General features: G+C 39.3%; 1 protein-coding gene across 1 annotated transcript in view; it reads left to right on the forward strand.

The window, feature by feature from the left end:
- Positions 1–15,518, forward strand: part of ST8SIA6 (ST8 alpha-N-acetyl-neuraminide alpha-2,8-sialyltransferase 6) — a 149,914-nt gene that overhangs the window by 127,440 nt on the left and 6,956 nt on the right. The window contains exons 5-6 of the mRNA XM_059184031.1: positions 9,735–9,879; positions 13,627–13,739. Coding sequence (XP_059040014.1) covers positions 9,735–9,879; positions 13,627–13,739 — 258 coding nt within the window. The remainder of the gene's footprint in view (positions 1–9,734; positions 9,880–13,626; positions 13,740–15,518) is intronic.

A 15,518-nucleotide genomic window follows, 5' to 3' on the forward strand; every position in this document is an offset into this window, starting at 1 on the left:
CATCGGGAGTATAGTGCATCTCTCCCTTCTTTTTCTAACCACTGTTCCTGTAATTACATTGTTCATATCACATTTGAATTTTAGTAAGCTGCTACACACTACTGTTGTCACAGGTTAGTCTAAAACCTACAAATCTTAGGGGTGCCTGGGTGACTCAGTCAGTTAAGCGTCCGACCCTTGATTTCAGCTCAGGTCATGATCTGAGTCCTGAGATTGAACCCCTTGTTGGGTTCTGTGCTCAGCGGGGAATCTGTTTCTCTATCTTTCTTCCCCCCCCCCCCCCGCCAACTTTCCCCTGCTCACACATTCTCTCTCTCTCTAAAATAAATAATAGATCTTTATATTTAAAAAAAAAAAAAAAAACACCTGCAAATCTTATTCATTCCTCAAAGGTCTCTGACCAGGAAAGGCTTTTTCTGAACTTCTCATACCAAATTATTCTTTCTCTCCCACATTTCCTGTGCCTCCACATCACAGTGCTGCACACACAGGCCCATACACAAACACCCAGACTCACAGAGTCCAGTGTGGTATGGACATAGGGTAGGACAATGTGCATGGAGGCTGGGCCGGGTGTCACATCATGTGACATCAGCAGCTACATGATAGAGAAGGCCCTTTGAGCTTATAGTGCTCTCTACTTTTTCATTACAGTGTGCTTGTAATCATGAACTTTAAGATTCTAGAAAAATCACTGGCTAGTAAGATATGGTGGTTCAAACAAGCACATTTTATTTACTGAATGTCCCCCAATTCCTTTGTTGGGAGCATTGCCCTTTGTAGGCCATTGCCTGAAGGTGAGCTTTATAATAAGCGTTTGAATTCTAGGTTTGAATCTTGGCTTTACCACTTACTCTGTTGCAATTTGTAAGGAAGGAGAAAGGATTTTTCCCTTTACCCTTTTGAGTTCTTGGCAGAGACCCATGTAATAATACAAGAAAGATGAACAAGAAAAACAAACAGCAGTTGATTAACATGTAGACCCCATGGGAGGCACCCAGGAAAAGAGTGTCTCCCTGAGATGACTTAGAATTCAGGCCCAAATCCTGTCCTAATGAGGAAGGATCAGGGGGAGGTAGCCTCTTAGGGGAGAGTAAATGATTTCAGGAAAGGTGAGAGCTCGAGAAAGATGAGTTGGGAGTTGTGATCCTTTACAACAAAGTCACAACACAGTGTGCTGTTGACTTCTAGTTTCTTCTCCTGTGATAAGAATCCATCTCTTCTCCTTGGTGGAACTCTTCTACAGAGGATTTATGACAGTTGAGCTCCTTCTGGCAGATAAGGGGAGTTCAAAGAAAACTCCCTGCATTTGCTGTGTATCAAATAAACAGCTCAAATAATCAGTGTACCAAAGCAGCCTATTTGGGGTGAGGTCTTACAACCTGCTACCCTTCCAATGTGTCCTTGTAAGCCTTTTTTCATTACTTCCTTCCTAGATCATACATACCACTAAGACAGTGGCGGTATTTGTTTTATTCACCAGGGTGTAGACTCTGCATCTCCATAACTACCTAGGTCCTAAGTAAATATGAATGAATATGTGATATGTGACCTACTTACCTTTTATAAGCCTGAATTGTTCTCAACTGTAAAACAAATCAACTCTATCTTGCAGCATTATTGTAGGGCTTGCTGAGATAGTATCTGTGAAACACTTAGCACATAGTGATATCAGACTAAATGTTTGATATTGTTATTAGTGGTCAATCAGTGAATTCTATGATGTAGGGTAGGAACAGAACAAAGGTCAACAGAAGGGCACATCAATGGGAAAGAGGCAGTTGACCTATTGCTTGGCCCAAGCATCTTTTGGGTTTAGGGATGGAAGAGAAATGTGACTGACAACTGATTATAGATCAGATGGCAAATAATTCCCTGGAAGTGAGGCAGACACTTAGGTTTTAAAACTCCTTTTCCTCCAACTCTCATTAGAACCTTAGAGAATGGATCGTAGAAGAAGGTAGCTCTTTATTAATACTTAGAGAGCGTCTGTACCCTCTGTCTCACCTTACCTGTTCCATGTCTTATTAAAGAGTTTTTGGGAGTTCAATAAACAGAAGAGCTGCCCATGAGCTCTGAGCTGGGGCAGTCAGGTCATTAGTATTCAGGGTGGACGCTAGAGTCTGGTGCGCGGTCATCCTGAGGCTCTCGTTAACATTTCATGGAAATCCAGGAAGCATCCCACTTAGAACTGAAGAATTTTGACCTGAGACCTAAAACAAATAGGAAAAACAAAACCACTACTACTACTACTACTACTACTACTACTAATTATTATTATTATTATTATTATTATTATTATAAATCTAAGGAGACACTCAGTGCCTGCTTTATGAAAGAAAAAGAAATTTCTGCAATTTAAAAGAAATCCCTTTCTCAGAAGCATATCTGTTGGGCCAACTGTGATGCCAAGGCGATTTGCACATTTTCCAATACCTTCTCTATAGGCTAAGGCTAGAAATGTTAAGCCCAATGATTTCGGGAGCAACCTGCTTCTTGAGAGCTAAGCACTTTTGGAAGCATGTAAATTCTTTTCAATTCTGGAACTTCCTGAGGTACAAAGAGCCCCTGTTCTTTCCTGGGTACGGAGGGGCGAAACTTTGCTTTTGGAAACTGGATTGAGTGGAGGAAGTTGGTGAAGGTACAAGAGAGCAAGTGTGAGATCATCATCAAACAGGGGCTTTCTTTTCCCTCTGACACCAGGCACATTGGCTGGAATCCTTGGACTTTGATCCTTTAGGGGCCCTGGATGTCACATAAAACAAGAGCATTGAGCAACTCAGTTTAGATAGGGTTTGAAAAATGTATACGTAAATTTCTTGCCACCTTAGAGTTGTGAATGGGCGAGATTTCACTGGGGTGCTACCAGCATCATGGTGAGAAGCACCGTATTATGACGGTGCCATTATGGAAAGCATCCTGAAGGAGGAGGCCGTAATGAGAGTTCTACCCTCCAGTTATAAACTACGCCAGTGTAAATTGCAGAGAATTGAATGTCGAAAGACCTAAGTTGGAGACATTTACCATGTGGGTGCCTTGGTCAAGTCACTTAACCTCTCTTAACTCTGGTTTTCTCATCTCTGAAGTGGAGAATAATCTTTTCTGGGTCTCTGGTTGGTCATGGGAATCAGATGACATCCCGCTGTGAAAATGCTCTGGGACGAAGTACTTAGCAAGTGCGTGGTTTGTGCATGCTGATCTGGTGGGACGTTTACTATTGCAGAATGTGGAACGACACATTACAGACAATGTAGGTGCCCTGGTAAGAGCATGCTTTCTAGTGCCTTAGTCAGATTTGGCTGATCTAACAAAGTACCATAGACCGGGTGGCTAGTAAACAGCAGACTTTTACCTCTCCTGGTTCTGGAGCCTGGAAGACTGAGATCAGGGTGCCAGCACGTTGAGATCTGGTGAGGGGCTTCTTCCTGCTTGTACACTGGGAGCCTTCTTCTTGTGTCCTTATGTGGCAGAGCACAGAGAGCAAAAGCAGGTTCTCCGAGGACCCATAAAAGGGCACTGTTCCATCAGGAGGGCTCCACCCTCATGACCTCATTTAATCCTCATCGCCTCCCAAAGGCCCCATATTTTTTTTTTTTAAAGATTTTATTTATTTATTTGACAGAGAGAAATCACAAGTAGACGGAGAGGCAGGCAGAGAGAGAGGGAAGCAGGCTCCCTGCCGAGCAGAGAGCCCGATGCGAGACTCGATCCCAGGACCCTGAGATCATGACCTGAGCCGAAGGCAGCGGCTTAACCCACTGAGCCACCCAGGCGCCCCCAAAGGCCCCATATCTTAACACCACCACATGGCGGGAAGGATGTCTACACAGGAGTTCGGAGAGAGTGCAAAGGTTTAGTCTATAATATTCTGCCCACAGTCCCCCAAAATCTATGTCCTTCTCTTATGCAGATTGAATCTATTCCATCCCAACAGCCCCCCAAATCTTTTCACAAGTAAGCAGAGAGGCAGGCAGGGCGGGGTGGGGGGAGAAATCAGGCTCCCCACTGAGCAGAGAGCCAGATGTGGGACTCCGTCCCAGGACCCTGAAATTATGACCTGAGCCAAAGGCAGAGGCTTAACCCACTGAGCCCCCAGGCACCCTTGAGGTACATTTCATCCTGAAGCAAAATTCCTCTCCAGCTGTGAACCTGTGAAACCAGACAAGACAAGTGCTTCCAGAATACCCTGGTAGGAAAGCATAGGATAGACATTCCCATTCCAAAAGGGAGAACTAGGAAAGGAGAGAATGGCAGGTCCCAAGCAAGTACAAAACTTAGCAAGATAAACTTCATGAGCTCTCAGGCTCAAGGTAATTCTCCTGCTGGAGGCACTGCCCTCCAGACCCACTGGGTGGGCTCTGGCCCCCAGGCTCTGTGAGCAGGGACCACAGGGTGTCCCCAAGTGACCCCACCCCCACAGTTTTGAGCTGAGGCCAACTGGCCTGTCAAAAAGCAGTATTCCCTTCTTGAAACCAAGGACACATCCCTGATTGCCTGAACCACTTTTGGGGTCATCTTCCCCTCAACTAGAAAAATAGCATCTGTTTGGAGACAGATAGCTCTGTGACCCCACCCTTTAAAATCTCCATCCAACAGCTTTCCTTTTCTCTTGCTGTCTCCTTCCTCTTTGGTTCAAACTGGTAGTTCTCCTGCTGGGTGGCTGTTTAAGTCTGTGGTTCTCACCCAGGCTAATCTCCTTATCCTACAGATGCTTGGCCACACTTTTTAGTGTTCTCTCCTAAACATGTTTTCTCGGTTTTTTCTCTTTTTCTTTCTTTCTTTTTTTTTTTTTTTTTTTTTTTTTTTTTGCAACGCAGATAGGCTGAGAATTTTCCAGATCTTTAAGTCCTGTTTCTCTTCTGACTCTAATTCCATCTTAAAGTCAACTCTCTCTCTTTGCATTTTATGGTACACAGTCAGGAGGAACTAAGCCACACCTTCAACATTTTGCTTAGGAATCTCCTCAGTTAAATACCCAGTTTCAGCACCTACCTTCCACAACATGCTAGAGCTTAAACACCATTCAAAGCCAAGTTCTTTGCCACTTGATAACAAGGATTGCCTTTTCTCCATTGTCCTTTCATAGTAACATGTCCCTCTTTTCCATCTGAGACCTCATCAGAATGGCCTTTATGTAACTTCTGTATATCTGCCAGTATTCTACTTGTGATCACTTAACCATTCTCTGAGAAGGTGCAAGCTTTCATTTTCCTCCTGAGCTTTTAACAGAGTTACCTTTAAAATCCTGTTTATGAAACCCTAAGCCTTTTCTAGCATGAGCCTTGAAAGTCTTCCCATTATCCAGTTCCTAAGCCATTCATATATTTTTAGGTATTTGCTACATTACCACTCCCCACCACCTTCTTGGTACCAGTATCTATATTGGTGTTTTCTACAGAAACAGAACCAATAGGATATATCTAGAGATAGCAAAAGAGATTTATTTTGAGAGATTGGCTCACATAGTTATGGAGGCTGAGAAGTCCCGTTGTCTGCCATCTGCAAACTAGAGACCCAAAAAAGATGATGGCGTTGTTCCAGTCCAAACCTGAAGAAGGCCTGAGAATCAGAGAAGCCAATGGTGTGAGTTTCAGTCTGAGTTACGAGGCCCAAGACCTGGGGGAGAGGGTGTGGGGGTGTATGTTCTCATCTGAGTCTGAAGGTCTAAGAACTAGGAGCACTGACGTCTGATGACGAGACAAGTCGGATTTCCCAGCCCCAACACAGAGCCAATTTGCCTTCATCCATCTTTTCTCCTACTCAGGCCATCAACAGATTAGATGAGGCCCACCTGCCCTGGGCAGGATGATCTTCTTTACTCAGTCCAGCAATTCAAATGCTTATGTTTTCTGGACATACCCTCACAGACCCAGAAATAGTATTTTATCAGTTCTCGTGACACTGACATAGCCCAGATCAACACATAAAGTTAACCATCACATACTAATAGTGTCCATTTTTTTTTTTTTCCTTTTACATGATTTCCTGCTTTTTATACAAGAAGGGGAAGACTGCTGTGTGGCCATTATTGTGAACATACGTAGTTGACGTTAGAGTCACCAAAGATCAGAAGCGACTCCTTAGGAGGATGGGAAATGGCATAGCAGAGATTAAATTCCATTTTGTTCTGTTTGTATTATGCAGCTCAGTTTCATATGGACGCTGGCTGTTACAGGGGCATCCACCACATGGATGAGCTGCGAAGGGACAACATAAATTTATAATTCTGCCACTGAATGTGAAGCTTTAAAAAGAGCCCCATTGATCAGTAAATACAAGCTCCAGAAAAGAAATTTTGGAAAATCACTGATATTTTTCTTGGGAGGTTATTATCAGTGATAAGGTGTTTCATATTGATTTTTGATAGTGATTTTTTAAAAGATTTTATTTATTTATTTGACACAGAGAGAGATCACAAGTAGGCAGAGAGGTAGGCAGAGAGGCATGCTGAGCAGAGAGCCTGATGCAGGTATCGATCCCAGGACCCTAAGATCATGACCTGAGCTGAAGGCAGAGGCTTAACCCACTGAGTCACCCAGGCACCCGATAGTGATTTTTTTTTTTTTTTTTAAGTGCAAAGGCCATGTCTGAACAGATTCTGGCACAGCCATACAGTGGAATACTCCTCCTGCAGTGAAAAAGAACAAGCTACTGATACACACAGCAGCATCGATGAATCGTTAGAGAATTTATGCTGAGAAAAAGTTGTCTTACACAAAAGCATATGTACTATACTATTCTGCTTAAATAGATTCTAGAACAGGCAAATCTTGATCTTTGATAAAAATTAATCACAAGAGTAGGGGAGGGCTGCAGACAGCCTGGGAAGGGATATGAGGGAATTCTCTAGAACGCTGGCAAAATTCTGTATATTGATAGGAGATTGGGGTACAAGGGTGCACAGATTTTTCAGAACTCCTCAAATGTGCTTATGATTTTATTTTATGTAAATTTTACCCCAAAATATACACAAAATGATGATAGGCATGTTGAGGTATGTAGGACGGAAGTGTACTGATCTCTGTATTGACTTTGAATTGTAACCACCACCACAACAAAAATGGACTGATGGTTGCACAATAAGGCAAATGTAAAAAGTTAATTGTAGAATCTAGCTGGAAGTTATTCAAGTACTCGTCCAATTCTTCGCATTTTCCTCTAGGTTTGAAAATGTTATAATACAATCTTAAGAATGTAATTTCAGAAAAAAGCTATTAATATAAAAAAATCACAAGGGCACAACAGTTAGGTTTTTTTGCTTGGTTGGTTGGTTCATGTTTTTGTTTGTTTGTTTGTTTTGTTTTGTTCTGCTTTTTGGTGATGCAATGTTCTTTTAACCACTGAATGTCTTTAGAGAAATTGAGCTACTTATCAAAGGTAAATGAGAATTTATTCCATTACCTTTGCTGGAAATACTGCATAAGAGACATTTAAAATGATAAACACATAAGGATTTCTGAATTTGAAATATGCCACATTGAATTGTTAGGAGATTAAATTTAAAGATAAAAAACTACATGTTTTTGAGTGTCATGTTTTTGACTACATGCCATTTCATTTTCAATTTTTCCTTTTGTTAATCTCCATGAACTATCTTGAAGACATGGTAGGTTCTGAATTCTGAAGAGGGAAAATAAACAGGTGATAGAATACAACTAAGAAGAATGTATTATTTTAATTATATAAATTAACTGATAAATATTATTGAAAATACTGATTTTTAGGGTACAAATAACATCATAGCCCTGACGTTCCATACCTGGGGAATTATTGAAGACTGGAATATAATTCAAAATGACTGTGACAGATTAAAGCATTATATCTTTTCAAAAGGAGAAATTCAAAATTCAAAATTCAAAAGGAACTTGTACAAAAGTTCAGGACCAAAACCAATAAATGGGGGCGGACCAGTTTCAAATCTAGGATATCAGCAACGAGCATGTCAGCCCTATTCACTGAATATTCACTGTCCTTTGTGCTATAATTGGATTCAGCTTTGGTACATATTTTTTTCTTTTTTTAAGTTTTTATGTAAATTCTAGTTAGTTAACATATAGTGTAATATTAGTTTCAGTAGTAGAATTTTTTAGTGATTCACCAGTTACATACAACCAGTGCTCATCACGAGTTCCCTCTTTAATCCGCATCACCCATTTAACCCATTCCCCCACCCACCTCCCTTCCAACAAATATCTGTTCTCTGTAGTTAAGAGTCTGTTTGATAGGTATTTTTTAAAAGATTTTATTTATTTATTCAACAGAGAGAGAGATCACAAGTAGGCAGAGAGGGAGGCAGAGAGAGAGGAGGAAGCAGGCTCCCCGCCAAGCAGAGCAGAGAGCCCGATGTGGGGCTCGATCCCAGGACCCTGAGATCATGACCTGAGCCGAAGGCAGAGGCTTTAACCCACTGAGCCACCCAGGTGCCCCTTGATAGGTATTTTTAAATAATATGGAGAAATACCTAAAAGCTTAAAAAGGAACAAGATGACTAAAATATTGAAAAACTGGTCCTAGGAGGAAAATCTGAAAGAAGAGGAACTTCTCTCAGTGCTTCCAAATTGAAAAGGTTCAAGTTCCCTTTGATTATTACCATTTTCAATTACATGAAGTGTTTTAATGGAGAGATTCTATGAAAAAATGAACAAGGGAAATGGATTCAACTTAAGAGATGGTGGAGCTGTTCAAATGGAAGGATCTCTTGACTTGAAGGTTGATTAAAGTCTGGAATAATTGTCAAGTGATGCTGGGATTTTGCATCCCTGGAGAATCATGTAAACAAAATAAAAATTCTGAGTGGATCTAGACTGACCTGCTAGAGGTTGGGGGCAAGCCCTGATAATCACCAGAAGGACTTAATTGGGTCTGTGTTCTATTAATAATGTTTCACTCAACATTATTGAGTGAAATACATACAAAACATGTAAGTTTTGAAACAGAGCTTGGTACTAAATTATGTTCTTTCTATAAGGAATGGCAACTTAAACTTCGCTTCACTCAGAAATTCCCTGTGTTAGGTCATAGCATGATGACTGTGGATAGCAATACTATAGTGTATACCCAAAATCTGCTAAAGGGATAAATATCGATTGTTCTCACCACAAAACAAAACAAACAAACAAACAAAACAATGAAAAGAAAACAATGATAATTATGTGAGGTAATGGATATGTCAATTGGGTTGATTATGGTAGCGATTATTCCACAACGTATAAACATTGCAAAACATGAAGTTGAACACCTTAAATATAAATCATTTGTGCTCCTGAATTATATGAGTAAAGCTAGAAACAAATCACTGTATTGAATGATTTTTCTTTTATTGGACTTCTAGTAAATGACTACATGTTGCTTTGGTGACAGTTTGTAACATTGTTCTTAATTCAGTTACTCTACTTTATTATAAAATAATTACAGTATATCCTGTAATTTTTCTCCTTAATGTTACAACATTATCATTAGGACGACATTTTTACATGGGAACCATTATGTTCATGAATGTTTTCTGTCGGTGAGAGGGTCCCTACCTGAGCGTAAGTATGTTTCACATTCTTCACTCTTTGGTCCTGCTAGGGACCACCTAGAGTGGAAAGAGATACAAATGTCAACTTTGTGAATGATTTCTCTTTTTTCTGAAAGCCAATATGGCAAAAATCCTCTTGCATTTTCCACTGTAGCCTCTATTTGTGGTTTCTTAATCTCATTGCATGGTTCGCTTTTATTCTTCCCCTTCGCAGAGCAAAACTTGCTTCCTGTTGTGATGCTGCTCAAAACTTCATTGTTTCTCAGAACAACACTCCAGCTGGGACCAACATGAGCTATGAGGTGGAAAGCAAAAACGAAATCCTAATTAGAGAGAATATTTTTAATATGTTTCCAGTGGTGAGTAAAGATTTGTTGTGGTTGATTTGTGTCGCCATTCCAGATGACTTTTCTCCTACGTTACGTTCTACTGATAGAGAAGTTAACTCAGAATTAAAAGACCATACGTTGTTTTGATGTAAAAGATGGTGATAGTGGTCCATTTTAAAAAGGAATTTTGAATGCAAGTGGCTCTGCAGAGAATAGTATTTATATCTTACATGATAAGCTCTCCAAGTCCTTGAGTCTTCGTAACTCATCCTTCCATGAGATGAGCTTACTTGGATTTTCTGGATAGGAACTACTGGAGCTTGGGAAGAGGACCATTTTTCACCTGGAATAAGACTCTTCCAGTTGTCAGTTTTGGTAACTGAATTGGTTCCTTCACAAGAAACTATGGGTTTATCTGGCTAATCTTTGGGAAGTAAATATGTTAGGAATTTGTTGTCAGTGAAACGGGGGCTGCCTGGGTGGTGCAGTCGGTTAAGCATCTGACTCTTGGTTTCATCTCAGGTCATGATCTCAAGGTCGTGAGATCGAGCCCCACATCAGTCTCCGTGCTCAGTGCGGAGTCTCCCTCAGATTTTCTCTCCCTCTCCTTCTGCCCCTCCCACCTGTGCTCTGACTCTCTAAAATAAATGCATAAATCTTAAAAAGAAAAAAAAATAAAGAATTTGTGGTCACTGAACATAACCTCACACTCAGGAATCTCTATGTGATATGTTCATTGATGTATCCCAAGCTCTAGAATATTCCCCAGTGCATACATGCATTCATTACATAGTCATCAAATAAACTAATGAGTAATGGTACAGTGTCATTACAAGAAGAAACTTCTTTAATATAAATCCAAATTTGGGGAGAATTTTTGTCATGAAGAACATCCCATTGCTTATACACCTTTGGTCATCTTTTCATGAGTTGATTAAAAGCAATTAAGCTAAGTCAGTATGGTCAAAAATCGGATGACCTAATATATGCAGTTTACCAACTGTAGAATATTCAGTTCTTGCAATTAATTCCTTTTTGTTGGAACTTTGACTTCCTTCAACTAATTTATTGGTCATATAAGTTGTGCCAGTTATTCTTTTACTCTTATAATTCAAAAGAAGACTAATTGGCTGGGAATGATTGAAAAATGAATAGAAAATGATAGAGGAAAAAAATAGAAGAAATTTCCGGAAGGAAAGGAGGACCAAAAATAACTCATAATGCATTCTAAAAATGCCCTCATGAGGCATTGAAATTACCAATAATTGAAAAGATAATAAGTACAGAATATTTATATTCCTGATCCAAGAAGGCCTGAGAGAGTTTCACAATGAGCAACTCTTTCACCCTTGCAATTTTTTCTAGTGTTTTCCTTGCTTTAGACGGACCAGAACAGAGGAGAGACAGGAATTTTTTAGCTTCCAGTTGGCACCTAGAAAAGAATAACCTAGGCTTGATGATTCTGTATGCCTTTAACAACAGCATCGGTTTCCCAAATTTGCACTGATTTTTCAGAACTGGGGGTTTGGAGGTTGGGAGGTAATTCTGAAGTTGAGTACAGTAATAGTAGCAAAGCAAGAGGCCACTTTTCTGTGTTGCTTCCATTCTCCCTTTCCTCTGTAAGAGAGCTGGCCTCCTTCTGGCCCTGCTGCCTACATCCCCACCCTCCTTGTTCTGTTCTGCTAGAGAACTCTGGGGCACACAACAAGGAGATGACAATAGACAGTTCTGATGAATGTCGTAAAGTCATTTCCTCCAAACACTTTGCTCAGTTACCTGAAAAGAAAGCAAAGTTGGTTTTCGACCAGAGTGAGCAGGACTTACTCAACATAGCACACATTTTCCACTTTCTTAGGAGCTTTGTTTTAAGAAACATTGGAATTTGTAATTCAGAGGTTACTCTTACTGAACATGAGATCTCCAAACATATGGGCTTTTCCCCCTAGTTGACCAAGAAACCAGAGAAAATATGTGTTATTTTTGAGTGCTTAATTGGAGACATGTTTTCTTCTGTCATCTTTTCTGTTATACCATTAAGAGTTTATTTGCATTCTATCCAGTCTGTAAAGTTCAGAACTGTCTGTGGCACTATTTAGTAAACACAGGTCAAAGACATCTTGAGCTAGGATTACAGTGCATTTGAAATCACCTGAGGTATCTAGGAACCATTGACTTCAGAGCCATGTCCTCTGCTAGGCAATTGCAGATACTAAGAGAAATAAGGTACATAATTAAACTAACATTGTATTCATGGAATGTGAGAAACTGTGTCACATGGGGTGAATAAGAACATGGGCTCATTCAGGGGTTTGAATCTCAGCTCTGACATTCGCTAGCCATTCCTTAAACCCATTCTTTTATTTCCCCAGCAGCAAAATGCTCGTAAGGTTCACATGTGTTAATAAGTCAGGCACTTGGAACAGCATCTCTTGTATAGTGATTACAATATGATTCTGAATTGTTAGAGACAAACCAACCGTGCTGAATCAGAGTTCTCTGTGCTCATTTGGCATCACCCAGATGGAGCCTGAGAGCACATAACAGTCTTAGTGTTTCAGGAGTCCTTTGGGCTTCTCACAACCGCACTGGCCCTGAAGTGTTGCCATTGGTGCTGGGAAACTGGCTTTGGGCAATGTGCTGCCCTGATTTGTAGTGTTGGTCCATTTTAGTGGTGGACATACCCCCGAGGTGGCTGACTTAAATTTACCAGTGGCTTCACAACAGTTCACAAAATTCCTGAATATTCACCAGCTGGCTACCCCATCCTGATCCAAGAGGCTCCCAACTCAACACTGGTGGTTTTTTCCTAGGGTGGGCCATCGGGCCAGCAAGCATTAATTGAAATGTCACTGTGTACATTCCAACATGTGAGGTTTATGGTGAAAGATGAGGGGAAGTTAAAAGTCACAAACATGTCCTCTGCCCTTGAGGACCTCTGCTCACCCTCTAAAGACAAAAGAGGTGAATCAGGACAATGCCACTGTGGTGTCTGACCTGGGCCTTCTTGGCGCTGCTCAGGGTCCCATCTTTTCATCGGGGAGAGGGACAAGCAAAGACAAAGAGCACTGTTTAATGGAGAAGTTATGTTTCTGACTGGGAAGGACTTGGGGAAAAGGGGAAATCTTTTGGGGGTAGACAAGTCGGGTCCTTGGAGGAAATATAAGAGATTCAGACCTTGGAAATCAATTTGAAATATGTCAGCAGAGAGTTAGTAGGCATCCCTGCAGCACCGTGGCTGGTCATTTGTGGAGATGGCAGGCATAAATCTCATGTCATCCCTGAGCCTGAAGGTCTAACTCTAGCAGAAACTTCTGCTAAATTAGCTATTAATTTTATGCCCAAGAATAGAGGATTTCATGATACTTTCTAATTGCTTCATTTCCTCTATTTTGCTGAAAACATTCTTGTTTGTTGGAAAGGCCCAGTGTGGGGTTTTGCCAGTCTAATGTTACGTACTTAATTGTGTGATTTAAGACACATTAAGTTACATTTTATAAACAAATGTATTATATGTTAGATTATTACACCATAGGGTCTATGATATGCTGTATATTCCTCTCAAGAGAAATGAAAGGCAGGTTTACAAGATTTTTTATTATAAGTCATAAGTTGATCAACATGCTATGGCATTTCTATCTCTGCCTTTTTTTCCTTGCTCTTTTCCTTTCCTTAACGTGTATAAAAAAAAAAAAATGTAGCTGCTTGAATTAAGCTGATGATATTTATTGTTCTGAAACCAAAGCTATTTTGTGATGGTTTCTCTCTTCCTTCTGCTAGTCTCAGCCCTTCATGGAGTACCCCTACAATCAGTGCGCAGTGGTTGGAAACGGGGGAATTCTGAATAAGTCTCTTTGTGGAGCTGAAATAGACAAATCCGACTTTGTTTTTAGGTAAGACCTGTCAGATGGGTTTCCTTGAAACCAAAGGTCAGTTGGATATTTTAAAGGGATGCTGTAAAGCTACTCCGTGTAAATTTTGACCTTTGAGCTGTGTTGCTTAAGTCTACAAATTACTTGGGTAGACTTTCCTGAGGTGTTAAATGGATCATGAGTTCCTCAGAATGTTAATACCAGAGGGAAAAAAACTGTGCTTTGGCTACTTCGCCGAAACTCTGAAATCATGGTGAAAGAGGGTCTTTGCTGCGGGACTTGTCAGAGGCTACAGTGTATTAAGGATACCATGGCTCCCTCAGAAGGGCTCTGGAGAACATTTGCCAGGCTCACCTGAAAAAAGGGAAAAATATATAAACATATTATATATATAAGTACATTATATATTATATATAATGCTCTGTTCAAATATATATATATAGTATATACTATATATAAATAAAATATATACTATGTAATATATACTATATAATAAATAAAATATATACTATATAATAAAATATATACTATATAATAAAGTATATACTATAAAGTATATACTATATTAAATAAAATCTTTTTTAAAAAAAGGATTTCAGTACTTATTAAAGTTTTAAATGGAAATCAGATCAATTCAGAACTCCTTAACAGCCAGCATTTTCTCCAATAAACCAACAGTGATTGTATGTGTACATGTGTGGGTATGCACTTTTTTTAAATGTATATATAGTGTATATATATATAGTGTATATACTATATATACTATATATAAAATATATACTATATAATAAAGTATATACTATAAAGTATATACTATATTAAATAAAATCTTTTTTAAAAAAAGGATTTCAGTACTTATTAAAGTTTTAAATGGAAATCAGATCAATTCAGAACTCCTTAACAGCCAGCATTTTCTCCAATAAACCGACAGTGATTGTATGTGTACATGTGTGGGTATGCGCTTTTTTTTTATATATATATAGTATATATATATATATTTGAACAGAGCAATACAATGCTTAGGCTGGCATTTTCTCAAGTATTATCTGAGAACAAAAGTTTCTTGAAATGCTCTGTTCAAATATATATAGTCTGGAAACTGCTTATTATTATTTGTTTATATATATATATATAGTATATAGTATATATAGCATTACTATATACTATTATATAGTATATATAGCATTATATATAATATATAATGTACTTATATATATAATATGTTTATACTATATATACTATATATATATAGTATATATACTATATATATTGTCTGGAAATTGCTTATTATTATTTGTTTATATATATATTTGAACAGAGCATTTCAAGAAACTTTTGTTCTCAGATAATACTTGAGAAAATGCCAGCCTAAGCATTGTATTGCCACACAACATCATTGTTTCGTTTTCTGGCTTGAAATTAAGAAACGAAATTGTGGAGCTTCTAGATTCTGGTCTTTTAAAGTGTTTGTATCTCAGTAGCAGCTAGCTTGCAAATGTAGAAGCAGAAGTTATTTGTTTCTCCCTGTGCCTGTGCTAATAAGCCAAGCCGCGGAGTTTCTACACTTTCAGAATATGATGGAAAGGTGATTCATCCCTGTGAGGTTGAATTTCAATTGAAATGCACCTCTTTAAAAAGTGAGTCGAAATCTGTTTCTTCCTATTTCAGGGGCACTGATTTCATACATCAGAGGAGAACCTTTGATTCTTATTGATTTAATGCTGCTGTTTCTTAGCAGCTGAAAAGGAGGCCAGACTTTCAGTCACTAGCTCACTGCCCCCCTCCACACGGTCCCACTGC

The sequence above is a fragment of the Mustela lutreola genome, chromosome 8 (assembly GCF_030435805.1).
Source record: "Mustela lutreola isolate mMusLut2 chromosome 8, mMusLut2.pri, whole genome shotgun sequence".
NCBI classification, from domain to species: Eukaryota; Metazoa; Chordata; class Mammalia; order Carnivora; family Mustelidae; genus Mustela; species Mustela lutreola.